Below are 18,985 nucleotides of genomic sequence, written 5' to 3' on the forward strand. Positions count from 1 at the left end.
AGGATGCACCTGAGCTCAATTTCAACTCTCATATCAAAGGGTCTGAATACCTATGTAAATAAGGTATTTCTGTATTTTATTTGTAATAAATTTGCAACACATTCAAAAAAATGTGTGTTTCGCTTTGCCATTATGGGGTATTGTGTTTTGAAACCTGAATGAGCTAGCAATGTTCTATGTTTGTGTGTTACCTGTATAGGTGTGTACCACCTTCTGTCCTGAGGAGGTTTCCAGGGCTTGGGTGTGCGTGGTTTGGGTTGGTACGCTTCATACTCCTGTTCAGGCATCTTCACCACTGCATTCTTAGGCTTGTCTAGCTTAGCCCCTTCCTCTGTAGAGCCTTTATCCCCCACCGCACCTACACACACACACACACCACACACACACACACACTCACACAGACACACACACACACACTCACACACACACACACACACACACACACACACACACACACACACACACACACACACACACACACACACACACACACACACACACACACACAAAAAAGACAGGAATTCCTTTCAGACAATTCTATATTATCTGATATCCATTTCCGCACAGGGTCGGCACTGCTATAATTCGTGTGTGCGTGTGTGCGCGTGTGTGTGTGTGTGTTTGCGTGCTTGAAGGTATACCTCCATGCGTTTGATGCCCCCCACCCCTCTCCCTCCGTAGTAGGATGCGTCCACTGTGGGCCATCGCATTTTGGGCATACCATCTTCATCATCAGACTCCTGACATGGGAAGAGTTAGTTAGGAGTTGAGGTTTAAATTAAAGGTTTTATTTGTATAAATATGAGTATGGGAGTGGAGCTGTGTAACCATTCAGACATGTAGAGGAGTTTCCTTGGGTGACCACACAATTAAATATAACACTAGAATGGACATTTGCATCCTAGCAACATCAGGAAAACAGAATTTTAGAATATCTATGTGTGTGACTTACTGGCTCTGGGGGAGGAGGTGGTGGGGGCTCTTTAATGACCTGGAGAGAGAACCATTCACATTGAACAAGTAAATCAGGACGAAGATACATTAAACACAACAAAACATCCTCCCTCTCTATACGCAAAATAACTACAATTCCCATAGTATTACCCCTGACTCTACTGAATGAAGACACAAGAGCTAGTCTTACCAAGGTGCAGCAGAGGGGCCAGAACCACCACATGAACAGCAAGCCCAACAAAAGTGTCAGAACTAGCAATGAGATCAGCAGGAGGGTCCCATCAAACTGCACAGAGAGACACAGCAAAGGTGTAATTGCAAACCAATATGGTATTTTGTTTGGAGTTAGACTGAGATGAGATTGAAGGGGGGCTATTTACTGGATTACGGTACAATTCTGGTGTGACTACAGACAGCTCAAAAGATGAAGGAGAGAACATACCCACAGCCTCCTCTGATGACAGAGAGAGCAGAGGAGACCACAGAGAATAGGCAGAGGGAAAAAAGAGGAGGAAACTATAGGAAGAACAGAAATACAAAAAAGGGCAAGATTATACCAAAGAACATTATTTTTAATTGCGTTGTGTTGCTGAATGTTGCTTACCATTTCAGAACGTTGCTTAGTGCTTATTTTTTATTTATTTAACTATGCAAGTAAGTTAATAAGAACAAATTCTTATTTACAATGACGGCCTAGGAACACTGGGTTAACTGCCTTGTTCAGGGGGCAGAACAACAGATTTTTACCTTGTCAGCTCAGGGATTCAATCTAGTAACCTTTTGGTTACTGGCCCAACGCTCTAAGCACTAGGCTACCTGCCGCCCCAAATAAGTTTTCTTTTTTTTACAACAACTTTTTTTTACAACTTTTTTGTGATTTCAAATGTTTTTGAGAAACCCCAAACAGAAAATCCCTTCTTCATCCTCGTTGTGTGGTATGGGAGCCCGTAAAACACTTGAACAAAGGCCACGGACATACTCAAATACATCCCGTTAGAACTGGAAAAGCTCTTATTATAGTGACGCAGGTCTTTCAATGTTGTACACATGAAACTGTGTCATTCGCAAAGTTATATTTAATTTTGTTGCGTCTCGAGCGATACCTCTCCCTTCCTTCTACAGGTAACTGCCAAAATAAAAGAAACACTTGAGTAAATAAGGGATACAAAGTATATTGAAAGCATGGGGTGCTTCCACACAGGAGGTCCCAGACAATTATTATTATTCTGTCATTTTTGGAGCCTTTGTTCATGTTGTTGAACATCGCTGTACTCACACATTCAATGGTGGTGATGTGAACAGAACTGGTGATGTAGGAGAGTCCTTCATTCATACTGACCTGGAGATAGATCACCCTGCAACACACACACAGCACTACATTACCCATCAACCCTCACAACACACATTTCAGAACCCATATTTTTTCCCCCCCCAAATCCCCTGAAAAAAACACATCCATGCTCTTTTCAGACTTAAGCTTAATATATACCTTATGTACTGTAAGTAAACAATGCAAGTACACAATTAGTTACTTACAATGGCTGTTCTGCGTACTTGCGTACCACAATTTGGGTCTCTATGCAATCATGCAGGATCGCCATTTTGCATAGTTAATTGAGTTATTGCGTTGCATACTTGCATAACGTCGCTGTCGTATGAAAAACTTGTAACAACATCTTTGCCAATTTTAGCAGTAACTCCCCTCAATGTACTCGGAACATTTCATGACTCTAGGACCAAGAATACTTACTCAAAATACTTGCTGAAGTTTCACAATTGCATGTTCGCTAATGGGAAAATAGTTTCTGTTTTGAAGATAAAGGTAGAAATGAGGCTGTAGCATGAACGCAAGACATTACATGCATCATGTCAAGGGATACGTGGATGCCGGGGGGCTGTTTACTGGATTACGGTGCAAATCTACGTTTGATACTCATGGCTTTCTTTAGAAATCTGAAGCATGAATAAGATCTAGGCCATTAACACATTCCTGTCTCTGTCTCTGTCTGTTCTTGCTCTCTTTCACTAATACCTGCTTTCGGACAGCCATCCCATTTGGCCCTGTGGACTTTGGTTCGGTATGGGACCTGTAAGGCTTACCGTGTTGGGGAATGCGTCTTTACGGGGTCAGGGTAGCAAAGTAACATTTGTTAGGATTGCATTGTCGACTGCCAGCAAGTCTTTAAAAAGGATGGGACCTGTGGACTTTGGGTTGATTCCAGAGTCCCAATGTGGAAAGTTGTCATTAGGCCACTGAACGACTTCCCCGCCCTAATGTTAGTGCTTCTATCTACAACACAGATCGTGGAGACACATACAGAGGGGAGGAATGTACATGTGTGTTTGTGTTTGTGTGTGTGTGTGTGTGTGTGTGTGTAGGGTTGTTGCAAAAAAAAACTCTACTAAATAGTGATTTGAGGTTGGTGGGTTGATATTTGAGAGGAGAGTGTGTAAGTGAGTTGTAATGATTTAGGAGGCAAGAGAAGAGAGGGGTCATTGAGAGTGTGGTTTAGGACTGAGGGAGGGGAGGGAAGGGAAGGGGGAGGCTAGGGGAAGGGGGTTGAGGTCATTTGAGGGTGGATGAGAAAGGAGGGAGCAGACAAAGACAGGAAATGGAAAAGGGAGAAGGGGGAGGTGAAGAGGGGAGGAGAGGCGAGAGGGAGTACATCCCCCCAGACTCCCTTCTAGGACCTCCCCCTCCCTCTCCCTTTCTCTCTAACAGAATGGAGAGAGAAAACCAGAGACTCACAGAAAAATATGTATTCCCTCTCCCTTTTCCCCCTTTTCTTTTGCCTCTGTACCTCTATCTCTCTCTCTCTCTCCCCCTCTTTCTCTCTCTGGGCAGGCAGGGGGCACAGCGCGATCAGCACCCTGGTGACAGAGCCATCGTACCACCCATCAATCAGCCCTCCGCCATGAGTGTGTGTGTATATGTGTTTGTGTAGCTTCTTCCAGAAGGTTTCCAGTCACCATATGCTTGCGTGACAGCAGCAATGATGACTTCATCATATGAGACAGGGCTGAGGGGTGTGTGTGTGTGTGTGGATGTGTGTGTGTGTGTGGGTGGATGGGTGGGTGGGTGGGTGGGCTTACATCTCATGGGCCCTCAAATGCTCTTAAACATTTCAAATATACACTGAGTATTCAAAACATTAAAACACCTGCTCTTTCCATGACATAGACTGACCAGGTGAATCCAGGTGAAAGCTATGATCAACTTAGTGATGTCACTTGTTAAATCCACTTCAAACAGTGTATATGAAGGGGAGGAGACAGGTTAAAGAAGGATTTTTAAGCATTGAGATAATTGAGACATAGATTGTGTATGTGTGCCGTTCAGAGGGTGAATGGGCAAGACAAAGAATTTAAGTGCCTTTATACGGGGTGTGGTAGTAGGTGCCAGGTGCACCGGTTTGTGTCAAGAACTGCAAAGCTGCTGGGTTTTTCACGCTCATCAGTTTCCTGTGTGTATCAATAATGGTCCCACTATCCAAAGGACATCCAGCCAACTTGACACAACATTGAAGTCAACATGGGCCAGCATCACTGTGGAACACTTTCGACACCTTGTAGAGTCCATGCCCTGACTAATTGAGTCTTGTTCTGAGGGCAAAAGGGGGAGGGGTTTGGTATACTAAGTGCAGTTTGACATACCGTATTGTTAATGACACATAACCAAACCATCAATCATCATGTTTTTAAAAATAACCTTATGATTATGCATTTTCAGACAAGTGTGAAAGATAGAAATATGATGACCTTTAGGGTAAACACATAAAAACAGGCCTCATCGTCTCGCCCTTGGGTTGTTCACAGTTGATTTCCTCTTACTCACATGCCCCAAGTGTTGTTGGTCGAGCATGTGCTAATGGGGTGACTCAGTAACAGTAATAGAACAACACAGAGACTCATGGGCACCATTATGGGCACAGAAATGGAGAAGCAGCACAATTATGCCCATAGGGAGTGGGGGGTGTGGGTGTGGGTGTGGTTGTGGGCACGAGCCAACCTGACAGCCAGGTATTGACTGCTCCTTTCTACCCTTCTAGTTTTTTCTGAACAGTATACAAGCAGTTGGTTTAAGGGAGTGAACATGATTTATAATAAGGGTTACATTGAGAAAATCAGACCCCTGAAATGCAAATAGATGGCCCTCCCTTCAGCAAAACATATTTTACCTAAACCCTCCCTGAGAGCTTGAAAAAAAAAACAAGTGACCCTCCCCTATAACCAAAATAATAATGAAAACAAAGTGGATAGAAGAGAACATGTCTACTGTTTACCCTCACTTCTTGGACAGACCAGAGTTTTAGATATGCAGTTTTAGAATAAGTTCTTTGTTCAGTAAGCATTACGTGTCAACGTGGGCTACGGGCCAGAAGGTTGTGGGTTTGCAGACCGTGTAGACAAGAGTAGGGGTGGAAAGATCTCTTTTATATTAAAAGCATTGTGCCTTTTAAAATATGTTCATGCAATTCTACCTATTTTTTTTTTTTACATATCACCAGAAACTTAATACCACACAAATTACTGAAATTACAGGCTAAGAATGGACAGAGAGATAGGCCTATGTGTTTATCTTGTCACGTTTCTCCAATGCCAAATCAGTGTGTCTTGTTTGCAACGAAACTGTCCCTGTTTGCAAATAATTAATCAATCTGAGCCATCATTAGGCAACTGAGCATGGTACTTTAAAAAGGTAGGCCTATCTTTCCACACCAGACAGATGCAGAAAAATGTAAGCTATTAAATAACTTAAGGATCCGCCCCTTTTTATAAATTTTAGCCTAAAATGACATACCCATATCTAACTGCCTGTAACTTCCCTATTGCTTCAGGGAAGCAAGGATATGCATATTGTTGGTATCATTTGAAAGGAAACACTTTGAAGTGTGTGAAAATGTGAAAGGAATGTAGTAGAATATAACACAATAGATCAGGTAAAAGATAATACAAAATAGAAAACCAACCATTCTTTTGTATTTTTATGCAAGAGAAAGGCCATAATGTATTATTCCATCCCAGGTGCAATTTAGATTTTGGCCTGTAGATGGCAGCAGTGTGTGTGCAAAGTTTTAGACTGATCCAATGAACCATTTCCATATTTCTGTTGTGCCTAATTTGTTTATTAATAACTTTATGTTCAAAATTGTTCACTTACCTCAAACAATAGCATGGTATTATTTCACTGTAATAGCTACTGTAAATTGGACAGTGCAGTTAGATTAACAAGAATTTAAGCTTTCTGCCATTATCAGATATGTCTATGTCCTTGGAAATGTTCTTACTTACAACATGTTAATCGCATTAGCCTACATTAGCTCAACCGTCCCGTGGACTGGACACCGATCCCGAAGAAATTTTTAAAGATTGCTGTACACCAGCAGAACCAATCCAGCTTGAATGAGCTGGAGCAGTTTGCCTTGAAAAATGGGCAAAAATCCCAGTGGCTAGATGTGCTAAGCTTATAGAGACACACCCCAAGAGACTTGCAGCTGTAATTGCTGCAAAAGGTGGCTCTACAAAGTATTGACTTAGGGAGTTATGCACGCTCAAGTTCTGTTTTTTTGTCCTATTTCTTGTTTGTTACATAATAAAAAATATTTAGCATTTTCAAAGTGGTAGGCATGTCGTGTAAATCAAATGATACAACCCCCCAAAATGTATCTTAATTCCAGGTTGTAAAGCAACAAAATAGGAAAAATGCCAAGGGGGTGAATACTTTTGTAAGCCAGTGTACATGTACAAATGACCTCAACCCCTTGATATTGTTATGTAATTTTCTTTCTTATGTAATTTTCTACTTTAGTTTATTTAGTTAATATTTTCTTAACTCTATTTCTTGAGCCGCATTGTTGGTTAAGGGCTTGTAAGTAAGCATTTCACGGAAAGGTCTACACCTGTTATATTCGGTGCATATTACAAATCAAATTTGAGGTGCGAAAGGTGCTTCAACAAAGTACTGAGGAAAATATCTGAATACTTTAGTTTTTTATTTTATAATTTTGCAAAAAATTCTAAAACTCTGATTTTGCTTTGTCATTATGGGGTATTGTGTGTAGATTGATGAGGGGGAAAAACATTTTAATCAATTTTAGAATGTCTTTAACGTAACAAAATGTGGAAAAAGTAATGGAGTCTGAATACTTTCCTAATGCACTGTATATCATTGTTTCATTTCTTTGAGGCTGATTTTGCTTGGGAAGTAATCTAAGTGTCACTATCAATTGGTTAAGCTATTCACATTCTGTACAATAGAAGATGTTTAAACAAAGACACCTTTTAGGGAAACACTTCTCTCATTGGGTTAAGCCACGGAAGAAGAGTAGCTAGCAGTTAACAAAAAAATACAAAAGAACGGTTGTTTTTTTCTTTGTATTATCTTTTACCAGTTCTATTGTGTTATATTCTCCTACATTCCTTTCACATTTCCACAAACGTCAAAGTGTTTACTTTCAAATGGTAACAATAATATGCTTATCCTTGCTTAAGGGCCTGAGTTACAGGCAGTTAGATTTGGGTATGTCATTTTAGGCGAAAATAGAAAAAAAGGGGAGGATCCTTAAGAGGTTTTAAGTCTTACCACAGATTCTCAATTGAATTGAGGTCTGGGCTTTGACTAGGACATTCCAAGACATTTAAATGTTTCCCCTTAAACCACTCGAGTTTTGCTTCAGCAGTATGCTTAGGGTCATTGTCTTGCTGGAACATGAACCTCCATCCCAGTCTCAAATCTCTGGAAGACTGAAACAGGTTTCCCTCAAGAATTTCCCTGTATTTAGCGCCATCCATCACTTCTTCAATTCTGACCAGTTTCCCAGTCCCTGTCAATGAAACATCCCAGCGTGATGCTGCCACCACCATGCTTCACTGTGTGGATGGTGTTCTCGGGGTGATGAAAGGTGTTGGGTTTGTGCCAGACATAGCGTTATCCTTGATGGCCAAAAGCTCAATTTTAGTCGAACCTGACCAGAGTAATTTCTTCCATATGTTTGGGGAGTCTCTCAGAATTCCTTTTGGCAAACACCAAATGTGTTTGCTTATATTTTTCTTTAAACAATGACTTTTTTCTGGCCACTCTTCCGTAAAGCCCAGCTCTGTGGAGTGTATGGCTTAAAACGGTCTTGTGGACAGATACTCATATTTTTTACAACCCAACCCTGATCTGTACTTCTCCACAACTTTCTCCCTGACCTGTTGGAGAGCTCCTTGGTCTTCATGGTGCCATTTGCTTGGTGGTGCCCCTTGCTTAGTGGTGTTACAGACTTCGTTTCAGGACAGGTGTATATATACTGAGATCATGTGACAGATCATGTGACACTTAGATTGCACACAGATGGACTTTATTTAACTAATTATGTGACTTCTGAAGGTAATTGGTTGCACCAGATCTTAATTAGAGGCTTCATAGCAAAAGGGGTGAATACATATTCATGCACCACTTTTCCATTTTTTTCCCCTCAAATTTTTTTAAACAATATCTTTTTTTAATTTCACTTCACCAATTTGTACTATTTTGTGTATGTCCATTACATGAAATGTAAATAAAAATCTATTTCAATTACCACCTGAGGGTGGCCAGTCAGGAAGTCCAGGATCCAGTTGCAGAGAGAGATGTTCAGTCCCAGGCTCCTTAGCTTATAGTGATGAGCTTTGTGGGCACTATGGTGTTGAACACGAGCTGTAGTCAAAGAACAGCATTCTCACATACGTGCTCCTTTAGTCCAGGTGGGAAAGGGCAGTGTGGATTGCGATTGAGATTGTGTCATCTGTGGATCTGTTGCGAATTGGAGTGGGTCTAGGGTTTCTGGTATGATTGTGCTGATGTGAGCCATGAGCAGCCTTTAAAAGAACTTCAGTGCTTTGGGGCGGTAATCATTTAGGCACGTTACCTTCGCTTTCTTAGGCACAGGGACTATGGTGGTCTGTATGAAACATGTAGGTATTATAGACTCAGTCAGGGAGAGGTTCAAAATGTCAGTGAAGACTGGTCTGCGCATGCTTTGTTGGTCTGCTTTGTTGGTCTGCGCATGCTTTGAGTACACTTCCTGGTAATCCTTCTGGCCCCACGGCTTTGTGAATGTTGACCTGTTTAAAGGTCTTGCTCACCTTGGCTAAAGAGAGCGTGATCAAACAGCTGGTGCTCTCATGCATGTTTCAGTGTTGCTTGCCTCGAAGCGAGCATAAAAGGCATTTAGCTCATCTGGTAGACTCGCGTCACTGGGCAGCTTGCGGCTGGGTTTCCCTTTGTAGTCTGTAATAGTTGGCAAGCCCTGCCACATCCGACGAGCGTCAGAGCCGGTGTAGTAGAATTCAATCTTAGTCCTGTATTGACGCTTTGCCTGTTTGATGGTTCGTCTAAGGGCATAGCAGGATTTCTTATAAGCGTCCGGATTAGTGTCCCGCTCCTTGAAAGCGGCAGCTTTAGCCTTTAGCTTGGTGCGGATGTTGCCTGTAATCCATGGCTTCTGGTTGGGATACGTACGTACGGTCGCTGTGGGGACGACGCCATCGGTGCAGTTATTGACAAAGCCAGTGACTGAGGTGGTAAACTCCTCAATGCCATTGGATAAATCCTGAAGCATATTCCAGTCTGTGCTAGCAAAACAGTCCTGTAGCGTAACATCTGACCACTTCCGTATTGAGTCTTCTTTGATATGACGCTACAAGCTTAGCACACCTGTATTTGGGGAGCTTCTCTCATTTTTCAGGTCTCTCCAGATTTGTTTGATCGTGTTCAAGTCCGGGCTCTGGCTGGGCCAGTCAAGGACACTCAGAGACTTGACACGAAGCCACTCCTACATTGTCTTGGCTGTGTGCTTAGGGTCATTGTCCTGTTGGAAGGTGAAGCTCCACCCCAGTCTGATGTCCCGAGCACACTGGAGCAGGTTTTCATCAGGTTTCTTTCTGTACGTTGCGCCGTTCATCTTTCCATCGATCCTAACTAGTCTCCCTGCCACTGAAAAATATCCCCACAGCATGATGCTGCCACCACCATGCTTCACCTTAGGGATGGTATTGGCCAGGTGATGAACGGTGCCAGGTTTACTCCAGATGTGACGCTTGGCATACAGGCCAAAGAGTTCAATCTTGGTTTCATCAGATCTGAGGTCTGAGAGTCCTTTATGTGCCTTTTAGCTAACTCCAAGTGGGCTGTGATGTGCCTTTTACTGAGGAGTGGCATCTGTCTGGCCACTCTACCATAAAGTCCTGATTGGTGGAGTGCTGTAGAGATGGTTGTCCTTCTGGAAGGTTCTCCCATCTCCACATAGGAACTTTGGAGCTCTGTCATAGTGACCATTGGGTTCTTAGTCACCTCCCTGAACAAGGCCCTTCTCCCCCAATTGCTCAGTTTGGCCGGGCGGCCAGCTCTATGAAAAGTCTTGGTGCTTCCAAACTTCTTCCATTTAAGAATTATGGATTATTATGCCACTGTGTTCTTTGGGACTTTCAATGCTGCAGACATTTTGGGCTACTTTTTCCCAGATCTGTGCCTCCACACAATTGTTTTAATTTTTTTTATTTCACCTTTATTTAACCAGGTAGGCTAGTTGAGAACAAGTTCTCATTTACAACTGTGACCTGGCCAAGATAAAGCATAGCAGTGGGAACAGACAACAACACACAGTTACACATGGAGTAAACAATAAATAAGTCAATAACACAGTAGAAAAAAGAAAAAAAAGAGTCTATATACATTGTGTGCAAAAGGCATGAGGAGGTAGGCGAATAATTACAATTTAGCAGATTAACACTGGAGTGGTAAATGATCAGATGGTCATGTGCAAGTAGAGATACTGGTGTGCAAAAGAGCAGAAAAGTAAATAAATAAAAACAGTATGGGGATGAGGTAGGTAAATTGGGTGGGCTATTTACCGATGGACTATGTACAGCTTCAGCGATCGGTTAGCTGCTGAGATAGCAGATGTTTAAAGTTGGTGAGGGAGATAAAAGTCTCCAACAATCATGTATTGGAGCTCTACGGACAGTTCCTTTGACCTCATGGCTTGGTTTATACTCTGGCAGGCACTCTCAACTGTGGGGACTTATACAGTTGGTAATCTTTTCCAAATCATGTACAATCAATTGAATTTACAACAGGTGGACTCAAGGATGATCAATGGAAACGGGATGCACCTGAGCTCAATTTCAAGTCTCATAGCAAAGGGTCTGAATACTTATGTAAATAAGGTACTTCTGTTTTATTTTTTATTTTTTAAATAAATGTGTAAACATATATGGGTTATTGTGTCTGCTGAATCTGCTACTGCTTCATGTTTCAGCACCACATTCTAAGTTACTTGAATCTGGCTTATTGAGAGTTTAATAACTCTGATAAATACATAATGGGCAAGAAACCTATTGTTTTTAATAAAATCAAATATAGTAATAGCAAGCTATCAAAGTTGACCTCCGGTCCTCCTCCTTAATCTTCACGCTCTCATTCTCAAACGGAACAGAATTTAGGCTATAGGCTAGTCCACGTGCAAGATTTTTGGACTAGGCTTAATCAACAACAAACAATGTCAGAAGAAACCTTTGACTCTCCTCCTCCTACACAGCACAGCCATTGGATAAGCAGCACACAAAAACGTTTTTGATCAGCAAGAGCAGAGCAGGCCGGGACTCAGGGTTGGAATATCCCCTGCAGTGTGTAATGCAGTTTAGTTTAATTTACACCATCCCAGCAGCTATCTTAAAAATATAACCTTTGTGCTTCTCCGAGCATGCACTTTGTAGCCTATAGCCTATAGGTTATGGATAATGATTGAGACTACATTAAATAGCCTATAAGCGCACTTGATATTGTGCGCCAAGTGGAGAATCAGAAATGGGGGACAGCATCAGGCACACATCGATATCTAGCCTAATAACGTATTAATTCTTAAGCACTGAGAAATATGGAAATATTGACCCTCCACTGGATTATATTTAACAAATACTAAACCCTCCCTTTGACTGAAATTTAAAAAGCATGACCCTCCCTCTTCCAGGTAACCATTCTGTAAATTTCGATCCATCCCTAAGCAGACTGACTAATAACAGACGGAGAAATTGAGAAATAAAATTCACTCACCAAACCAACTTCTAAATCCAATGTCACAGTAAACAAAGAAACATAATAAACTCTCTCTCCTTGCTACAGCTTACAAACAAATGGTGTCTTTAAGAGTGGTGTTGCAGTGGTGAATCGATCTAACCGCGAGTCAAGAAAATCTCAAGCCCTCCTCAGACTTCTGAGTGACAGCAACAAGACAGTTGATCACCTGGAGGTGTCTGTGGGTCGGGGACAGCGGTATAATTATGTGCTGGGCTGGAGGGCAGTTTGTCCCAGCTTCCAGCCCAGAGTAGATCATTCTCTGCCCCCTGAGGTGCTCTCACATTTGGGGTGGCTACAGAGGATGCTGGGGTGAAGGCTTTAGACAGGGCATACTTCTCTCTTCCGTAGTGACTGTGTTCATACACACACTCACGTGCACAAAAGCAAACTCGACGCACACACACCCTGTCTTTCTCCTGCGTTTTTTCCCCCAAGTCTCATTAAACCATGTTCCTAGGCTCTACAACTCTCCTCCTCTATTCTTTCCTTTCCTCTCTCTAACTCATTCTCTCTCTGATTACTGTCTAAGGTTGTTAGCGGTGACTGATTGATCACAGCAACAAACGACTTTGGCCCTAATTCGTTCAAGGACACTGATCTGCTAAACCAATCTACCAATCCAGCAGCAGTGGCAGAGCGCTACAGAGTGGGCAGGTTAGTAGGCTGGAACTAATGCCCTAACTTCCTGTAGCACTCCAGGACCACGCAGGATTGAAGAATACACTGGAATACTGCAGTAGGTAAAGGAGTAACTTACCTTCCTACTTCCTTTATAACAGGAGCAGGACAGAGCAGGAAAGTTTCCTCTACACCAGCAGGCCTCTCATCTAAAGAAACATTATATTATGTTAATTGAAGAGGTTTAACATCATATTAAAGCTAGAATCCGTAGTTGCTACATTCATTTTTGGACTTAAATTAAAAATTAATGATACGTACCCATTGATTCACTATTTTTGATTGTTTTTACCCCAATTTCGTGATATCCAATTGGTAGTTACAGTCTTGTCCCATCGCTGCAACTCCCGTACGGACTCGGGAGAGGCAACGGTCAAGAGCCATGCGTCCTCCGAAACACAACCCTGCCAAGCCGCAGTGCTTCGCTTAACCCCAGAAGCCAGCTGCACCAATGTGTCGGAGGAAACACCGTACAACTGGCGACCAAAGTCAGCGTGTATGCGGCCAGCCCACCACAAGGAGTAGCTAGAGCACAATGGGACAAGAACATCCTGGCTGGCCAAACCCTCCCCTAACCCGGACGACGCTGGCCAATTGTGTGCCATCTCATGGGTCTCCCGGTCACGGCCGGCTGCGACACAGCCCGGGATCAGACCCGGGTCTGTAGTGACGCCTTAGACTGCTGCGCCAGTCGGTAGGCCCATACCCATTGATTCTTAAATAATATAAATGATAAATACCTCATGAGCTTAGTTCAACTTTCATAACCCATCAGAACCCAAACTATAAGCTTGTTTTACTCCAATGTTTGCATTAACAAACACTGTATAGCCTGAACACATGGTTTAAACTATAATTGGATGGTAAGTCCATGGCTTTGTCTATGAATTTGAGAGTGGTTACATTTCTCCAGGGCCATCCCTCAGCTTTTTACCAAAACAGAGGAGCAGTGACCACTTGTTTCAACTGTGTACTGTAGCTTTCATGTTGCAAATAAACACAGAAAACATGTGTGTGTGTGAGCATTTGTGTGTGTGAGAGAGAGATTCATCAGACATGTTCTTAGTATATAATTATAGACAAAATGATGTCCACATTTCTTACATAAACATCTATGTTTGTGTGTCTTACCCAGAGTGTGTGTGTCGTTGAGTTTGAAGCTACAGAGGACCTGGTCGGTGTTTCTGGCGTGGAGAAAACCGTTCCCTCGAACTACCACCTGAAACGACTCTGAGAGAAAGAAACAGAAACGGTAAGAACCATTTATCTCCAACCATTCAACGTTATTTGAATGCATTATACTTTTCTAGCAAAGTAGTCTCGTGAAAATTTGTTTTGAAAAATATGACCGTGAGGATGGCAGTAGCACTTCTCTGCCACTTCTATGCCTTTGTCTCATGTGGCCCTGTTTTACATTAGAAAGTGTTCACAGCCTGAGGCCTGTGTGTGTGGGTGTGTGTGTGTGTGTGTGTGTGTGTGTGCGTGTGGGGCTCTTTGCCTGCTCTCTTATGTTTTCCATGCTTAACCTTTCAGGAAGACTCAACTCAAGCTGGAGAAAAACAACCAGCATATGCTGGTGCTAACGTTGTGTGTGTGCTGATGTGCGTGGTGCGTGTGTGTACAGGCATATGCTCCACTGGTGCTAATGCTAAAAGTGCTGCTGTTCACAAATCTCTGCCTGCACAGCCGGGAGGGTTTTGAGTGACTGTATGTGTGTGTGGACAGGAATATGTGTGTGTGTGACTCTGACCTTTCAGTACCCCCAGGCACCACTAAAGCGCATTGATGGAAGCTAACCAGCATATGCTGGAATGTGAGTGTGTGTGTCAGTGTGTGTATGTGTGTACAGCGTTTGTTGTATAGGGGGGGGGGACGCTCGCTTAGAAAGCGGTCTGCAGGGTTACCAGTGGAAACAGAGTAGATCTGACCTTACCTATGACATCAACGGTGTGTCTGTGTGTGTATTCCTCCATGCACGTGTGTGTGATCTTTGCTGTGCACTGAGGCATATTCTAGCCTCATCCCTTCTTAATAGAAATTAACCTTTGCCACACCTTTAACATTTAAAGCTACAGAAAGTGTACAATTCACTGGATAAAAACATCACGGTGTGTGTGTTCCCCACAAGGGAAAAAAAGGTCAAGGCAACTAAGGTAAAACATTGTCACTTTCGCTGAAATGCCACCAATACATCATAATTAGTTATGTTGCTGTATTGAAGTGAATGTCATGTTCAGCACTAATGTGAAAACGAAGTCCTTCATGTTCTTTACGTTGTGATATTTAATGCCACATTTGAAGATGTTCTGCTCTTTCTCTCACTGTTGGTCACATTTGCGTTTGCCTGTGACGCTGAGAGCTGTATTCATTGGCTGTATCTAGTGCATGTGTGTGTGTGTGTGTGTGTGTGTGTGTGCGTGCTGTTTAAGTTAAGTTTTAATGTCACATGGACAAGTAAAGTGAAATGCCTTTCTTGCAAGCTCAAAACCCAACAATGCAGTTATAAATATCAATGTAGTACTAAAAATAATCGATAACTCAATATATCCCCAAGCAAACGTGAGAGCGTGAGCGGTCAGTTATATACGACAGCGGACCAATCTGTGGGTAAAGCGACGCTGCGACTTGAACCCAACAAGCCTTAGCTTCCCTTATAGGAAAAAACGAAGAACAACTTGGAGATACAAATTAGAGCAATGAACAGATAAAGTATATCCAGGAAATGTCCAGGCTCAGGAGAAGAACCAGATGCAGACAGCTTCGAAGTAACAAGTTTATTTTAAAAAACAGGGGGTCAGGCAAAAGACAGATCAAGGGCAGGTAGAGGTCAATAGTCAGAGCAGAGTCCGAAAGATACAGAACAGCAGTCTCAGGGTCAGGGCAGGTAGAGGTTAGTAATCCAGGGTGGTGTGACCAGGTACAGAACAGCAGTCAGGCTCAGGGTCAGGGCAAGCAGAGGTCAGTAATCCAGGGTGGTGTGACAAGGTACAGAACTACAAGAAAGCTCAGGGTCAGGGCAGGCAGAATGGTCAAAAACCGGGAAAGCTAGACAACAGGATCTAGAGACAGACAAGAGGACGGGAAGAAACGCTGGTAGGCTTGACAAAACAAAACGAACTGATAACAGACAGAGAACACAGGTATAAATACACTGGGGATAATGAGGAAGATGGGCGACACCTGGAGGGGGGTGGAGACAAGCACAAAGACAGGTGAAACAGATCAGGGTGTGACAGGAAAAAAATTGCTAAAATGCTCACCAAAACAAATGAACTGTTACAATCTGTTGTTAAAAAAGTAGATTTGCACAGAAGAATATATCGTGTCAGATATGCGTATAAGAGGACGGGGGGACCAAACAACATGAGAATATTGTCCCTACCGGAAGACAAGGAAAAAGGAGACCTTTCCAGCTACGTGATCAAGCCGATTTCAGAGGAGCTTGGCGTAGATGTATCAGCAGAGGATCTGCAGCAGTAAATACCCTTGCATGTCAATCTTTAAGCTGTGGAACTATTAAACCAAACTCAACATTCTGAAGGCACAAGGGAAAAGGGGACCTGTCTGCTAAGTTGAGGAAAAAACGCATGCAATTTACTCCGATCAGGCAGTCATTGGAGGAAAAAGTCTCAACTCTGATTCCTGGCAGTGCAGTGGGTATGGAAGGGAACACAGAGGATGGAGGGCACAAGTGCCAATGAAGCCCTGAACAGGCTACAGGAAACCTTTCCAGGTGAAAGAGAGCCCAATGCCCTAAAAAGAAGTGGAGAAAGGTGATAAGCACACTACGCTACATACAGTGATGCACAAGACCAGCTTATCTTATGTTGATACTGTATTATTTCCCCCTCCCCCCCAACACAACCTTGAATCTATTGTCTCCGAGTACCTGTTCTTCTCTAGGAAGTAACAATAGAATTAGCCATTGGCAATGAGATACATAGACACGGAAAAGACAATAGAAAATAGGAAATATAGCATGAATGTCAATAATTGTCAATAACTGTTCAATGAATGTGTGTGTAATGTGTGGGCGAGAGGGTGTGAGTAATATGTGTGTATGTAGCTGTGCTTTTGAATGGTAGAGTGAAGGAGGGGGAATATGAAAAAGTGTAGGGGGGGGTTGGAGAGAATGGGTGTGCGGAAGCATAGGATAAATGTTGTATGTGAATGAAGGAGAATGGATAAGTAAGTAGTTGTATGGAGGGGTATAAATGGGTCTGAGAAGACGGGAGAGGGAAAAGATGGGAGGTTGGGATAAACTTGGCCTGGATGGGTAAGGGTGGTAAAGAATGGGACTGTGGGACAACGTTGGTTTGGGTGGGCAAAGGTGAGTAAAGATTGGAGGTTAGGATAAGATGGGCGTGGGTGGTGTAGAAGGGGGAGAACTGGGAGGGGTGGTGGAGAGGGATGGATTTGGTTTGGGAGAGAGAAAAGGAAGGACTTCATTATATTACAATGTAATTGTATTTTTAAAATGTGTGACTTGCAAACCCGCTGTAAAATTAAGTTTCTCCCATTTTTCTCGGCAGATCCTCTCAAGCTCTTGAAGGTTGGATGGGGAGCATCGCTGCCTTCGCCCCAGTCTGAGGTTCTGAGTGCTATGGAGCAGGTTTTCATCAAGGATCTCTCTATGCTTTTCTCTGTTCACCTTTCCCTCAATCCTGACTAGTTTCCCAGTCCCTGCCGCTGAAAAACATCCTCACAGTATGATGCTGCCACCACCATGCTTCACCGTAGGGATGGTGCCAGGTTTCCTCCAGACGTGAAGCTTGGCATTCAGGCCAAAGAATTCAATATTGTTTTCATCAGATCAGAGAATCTTGTTTCTCATGGTCTGAGAGTCTTTAGGTGCCTTTTGGCAAACTTCAAGCGGGATGTCATATGACTTTTACTGAAGAGAGTCTGGCCACTCTACCATAAAGGCATGATTGGTGTGCTCCAGAGATGTGGATTGGTGGAGTGCTCCTTCTGTAAGGTTCTCCCATCTCCACAGAGGAACTCTGGAGCTCTGTCAGAGTGACCATCGGGTTCTTGGTCACCTCCCCCGATTGCTCAATTTGGCCGGGTGGCCAGCTCTAGGAAGAGTCGGAGTTGTTCCAAACGTATTCCATTTATGAATGGAGGCCACTGTGTTCTTGGGGACCTTCAATGCTGCAGAAATGTTCTGGTACCCTTCCCCAGATCTGTGCCTCGACACAATATTGTCTCGGAGCTCTACGAACAATTCCTTCGACCTCATGGCTGTGTTTTTTCTCAGATATGCACTGTCAACTGTGTGACCTTACATAGAAAGTTGTGTGCCTTTCCAAATCATGTCCAATCAATTGAATTTACCACAGGTGGACTCCAATCAAGTTGTAAAAACATCTCAAGGATGATCAATGGAAACAGGATGCACCTGAGCTCTATTTCGAGTCTCATAGCAAAGGGTCTGAATACTTATGCAAATAAAGTAATTTTATATTTTATTTTAATACATATAAAATTAAAATAATAATAAAAATTAAACACCTGTTTTTGCTTTGTCGTTATGCACTGTAAATGTCCTAAAGCAAAGAAATATTTGCACAAATAATACATTATCGGATAAAATTGCTTAGAAAAGGGCACAAGAGAGGAATGTTTTCTCTCCCCCTTCTGCCTACACTAGCAATTGAACTGCTTGCAGAAATAATTAGACATGACCCAAACGTAACGGGTATCAGGATTAATAAACATGAATATAAACTAAACTTATTTGCAGATGATCTCCTGATATACCTGACCAATATTGAAAACGCAATGCCCTCCTTGCTAAAAAGTATTTTCAGAATACTTCAACATTTCAGGATATAAAATGTATGCAGAAAAGAAACAAAATAATGGCAATAGGAAAAATATGATTTACAGCAATCCTTTAAATGGACCACAAAAAATATCAAAGATTTAGGATGCTTTATGAGTGACAACAAACAACAAATATGTAAAGATAACTTTATCCCCATTATTCAATCATATGAAAGCAGATCTAATTAAATGGATCAATCGTCCCATAAATTTAACAGATAGAATACACTTCTACAGAAGGACATGGTTCCCAAATGTTTCATACTTATTCTCGGTAATACCACCTACCCCAACAAAGACACTCTTTAAAATCTATACTCGCTCATAACAGACATTATATAGGCAATTCAAACTCAGAATAAAAAGGAAAGATTTACTAAGTCTTATGGTGGTTTTAACCATTCAGACTTGGATTGTATCAAT

The 18,985-nt window shown here is 42.5% G+C and overlaps 1 protein-coding gene across 1 annotated transcript in view; it reads right to left on the reverse strand.

The window, feature by feature from the left end:
• LOC112252775 (anthrax toxin receptor 1) overlaps window positions 1-18,985 on the reverse strand; it is a 57,242-nt gene that overhangs the window by 24,319 nt on the left and 13,938 nt on the right. The window contains 8 exon segments of the mRNA XM_042323453.1: window positions 192-346; window positions 349-358; window positions 642-740; window positions 953-991; window positions 1,145-1,240; window positions 2,231-2,309; window positions 12,813-12,882; window positions 13,865-13,963. Coding sequence (XP_042179387.1) covers window positions 192-346; window positions 349-358; window positions 642-740; window positions 953-991; window positions 1,145-1,240; window positions 2,231-2,309; window positions 12,813-12,882; window positions 13,865-13,963 — 647 coding nt within the window.

This window comes from Oncorhynchus tshawytscha, linkage group LG06, assembly GCF_018296145.1.
Source record: "Oncorhynchus tshawytscha isolate Ot180627B linkage group LG06, Otsh_v2.0, whole genome shotgun sequence".
NCBI classification, from domain to species: Eukaryota; Metazoa; Chordata; class Actinopteri; order Salmoniformes; family Salmonidae; genus Oncorhynchus; species Oncorhynchus tshawytscha.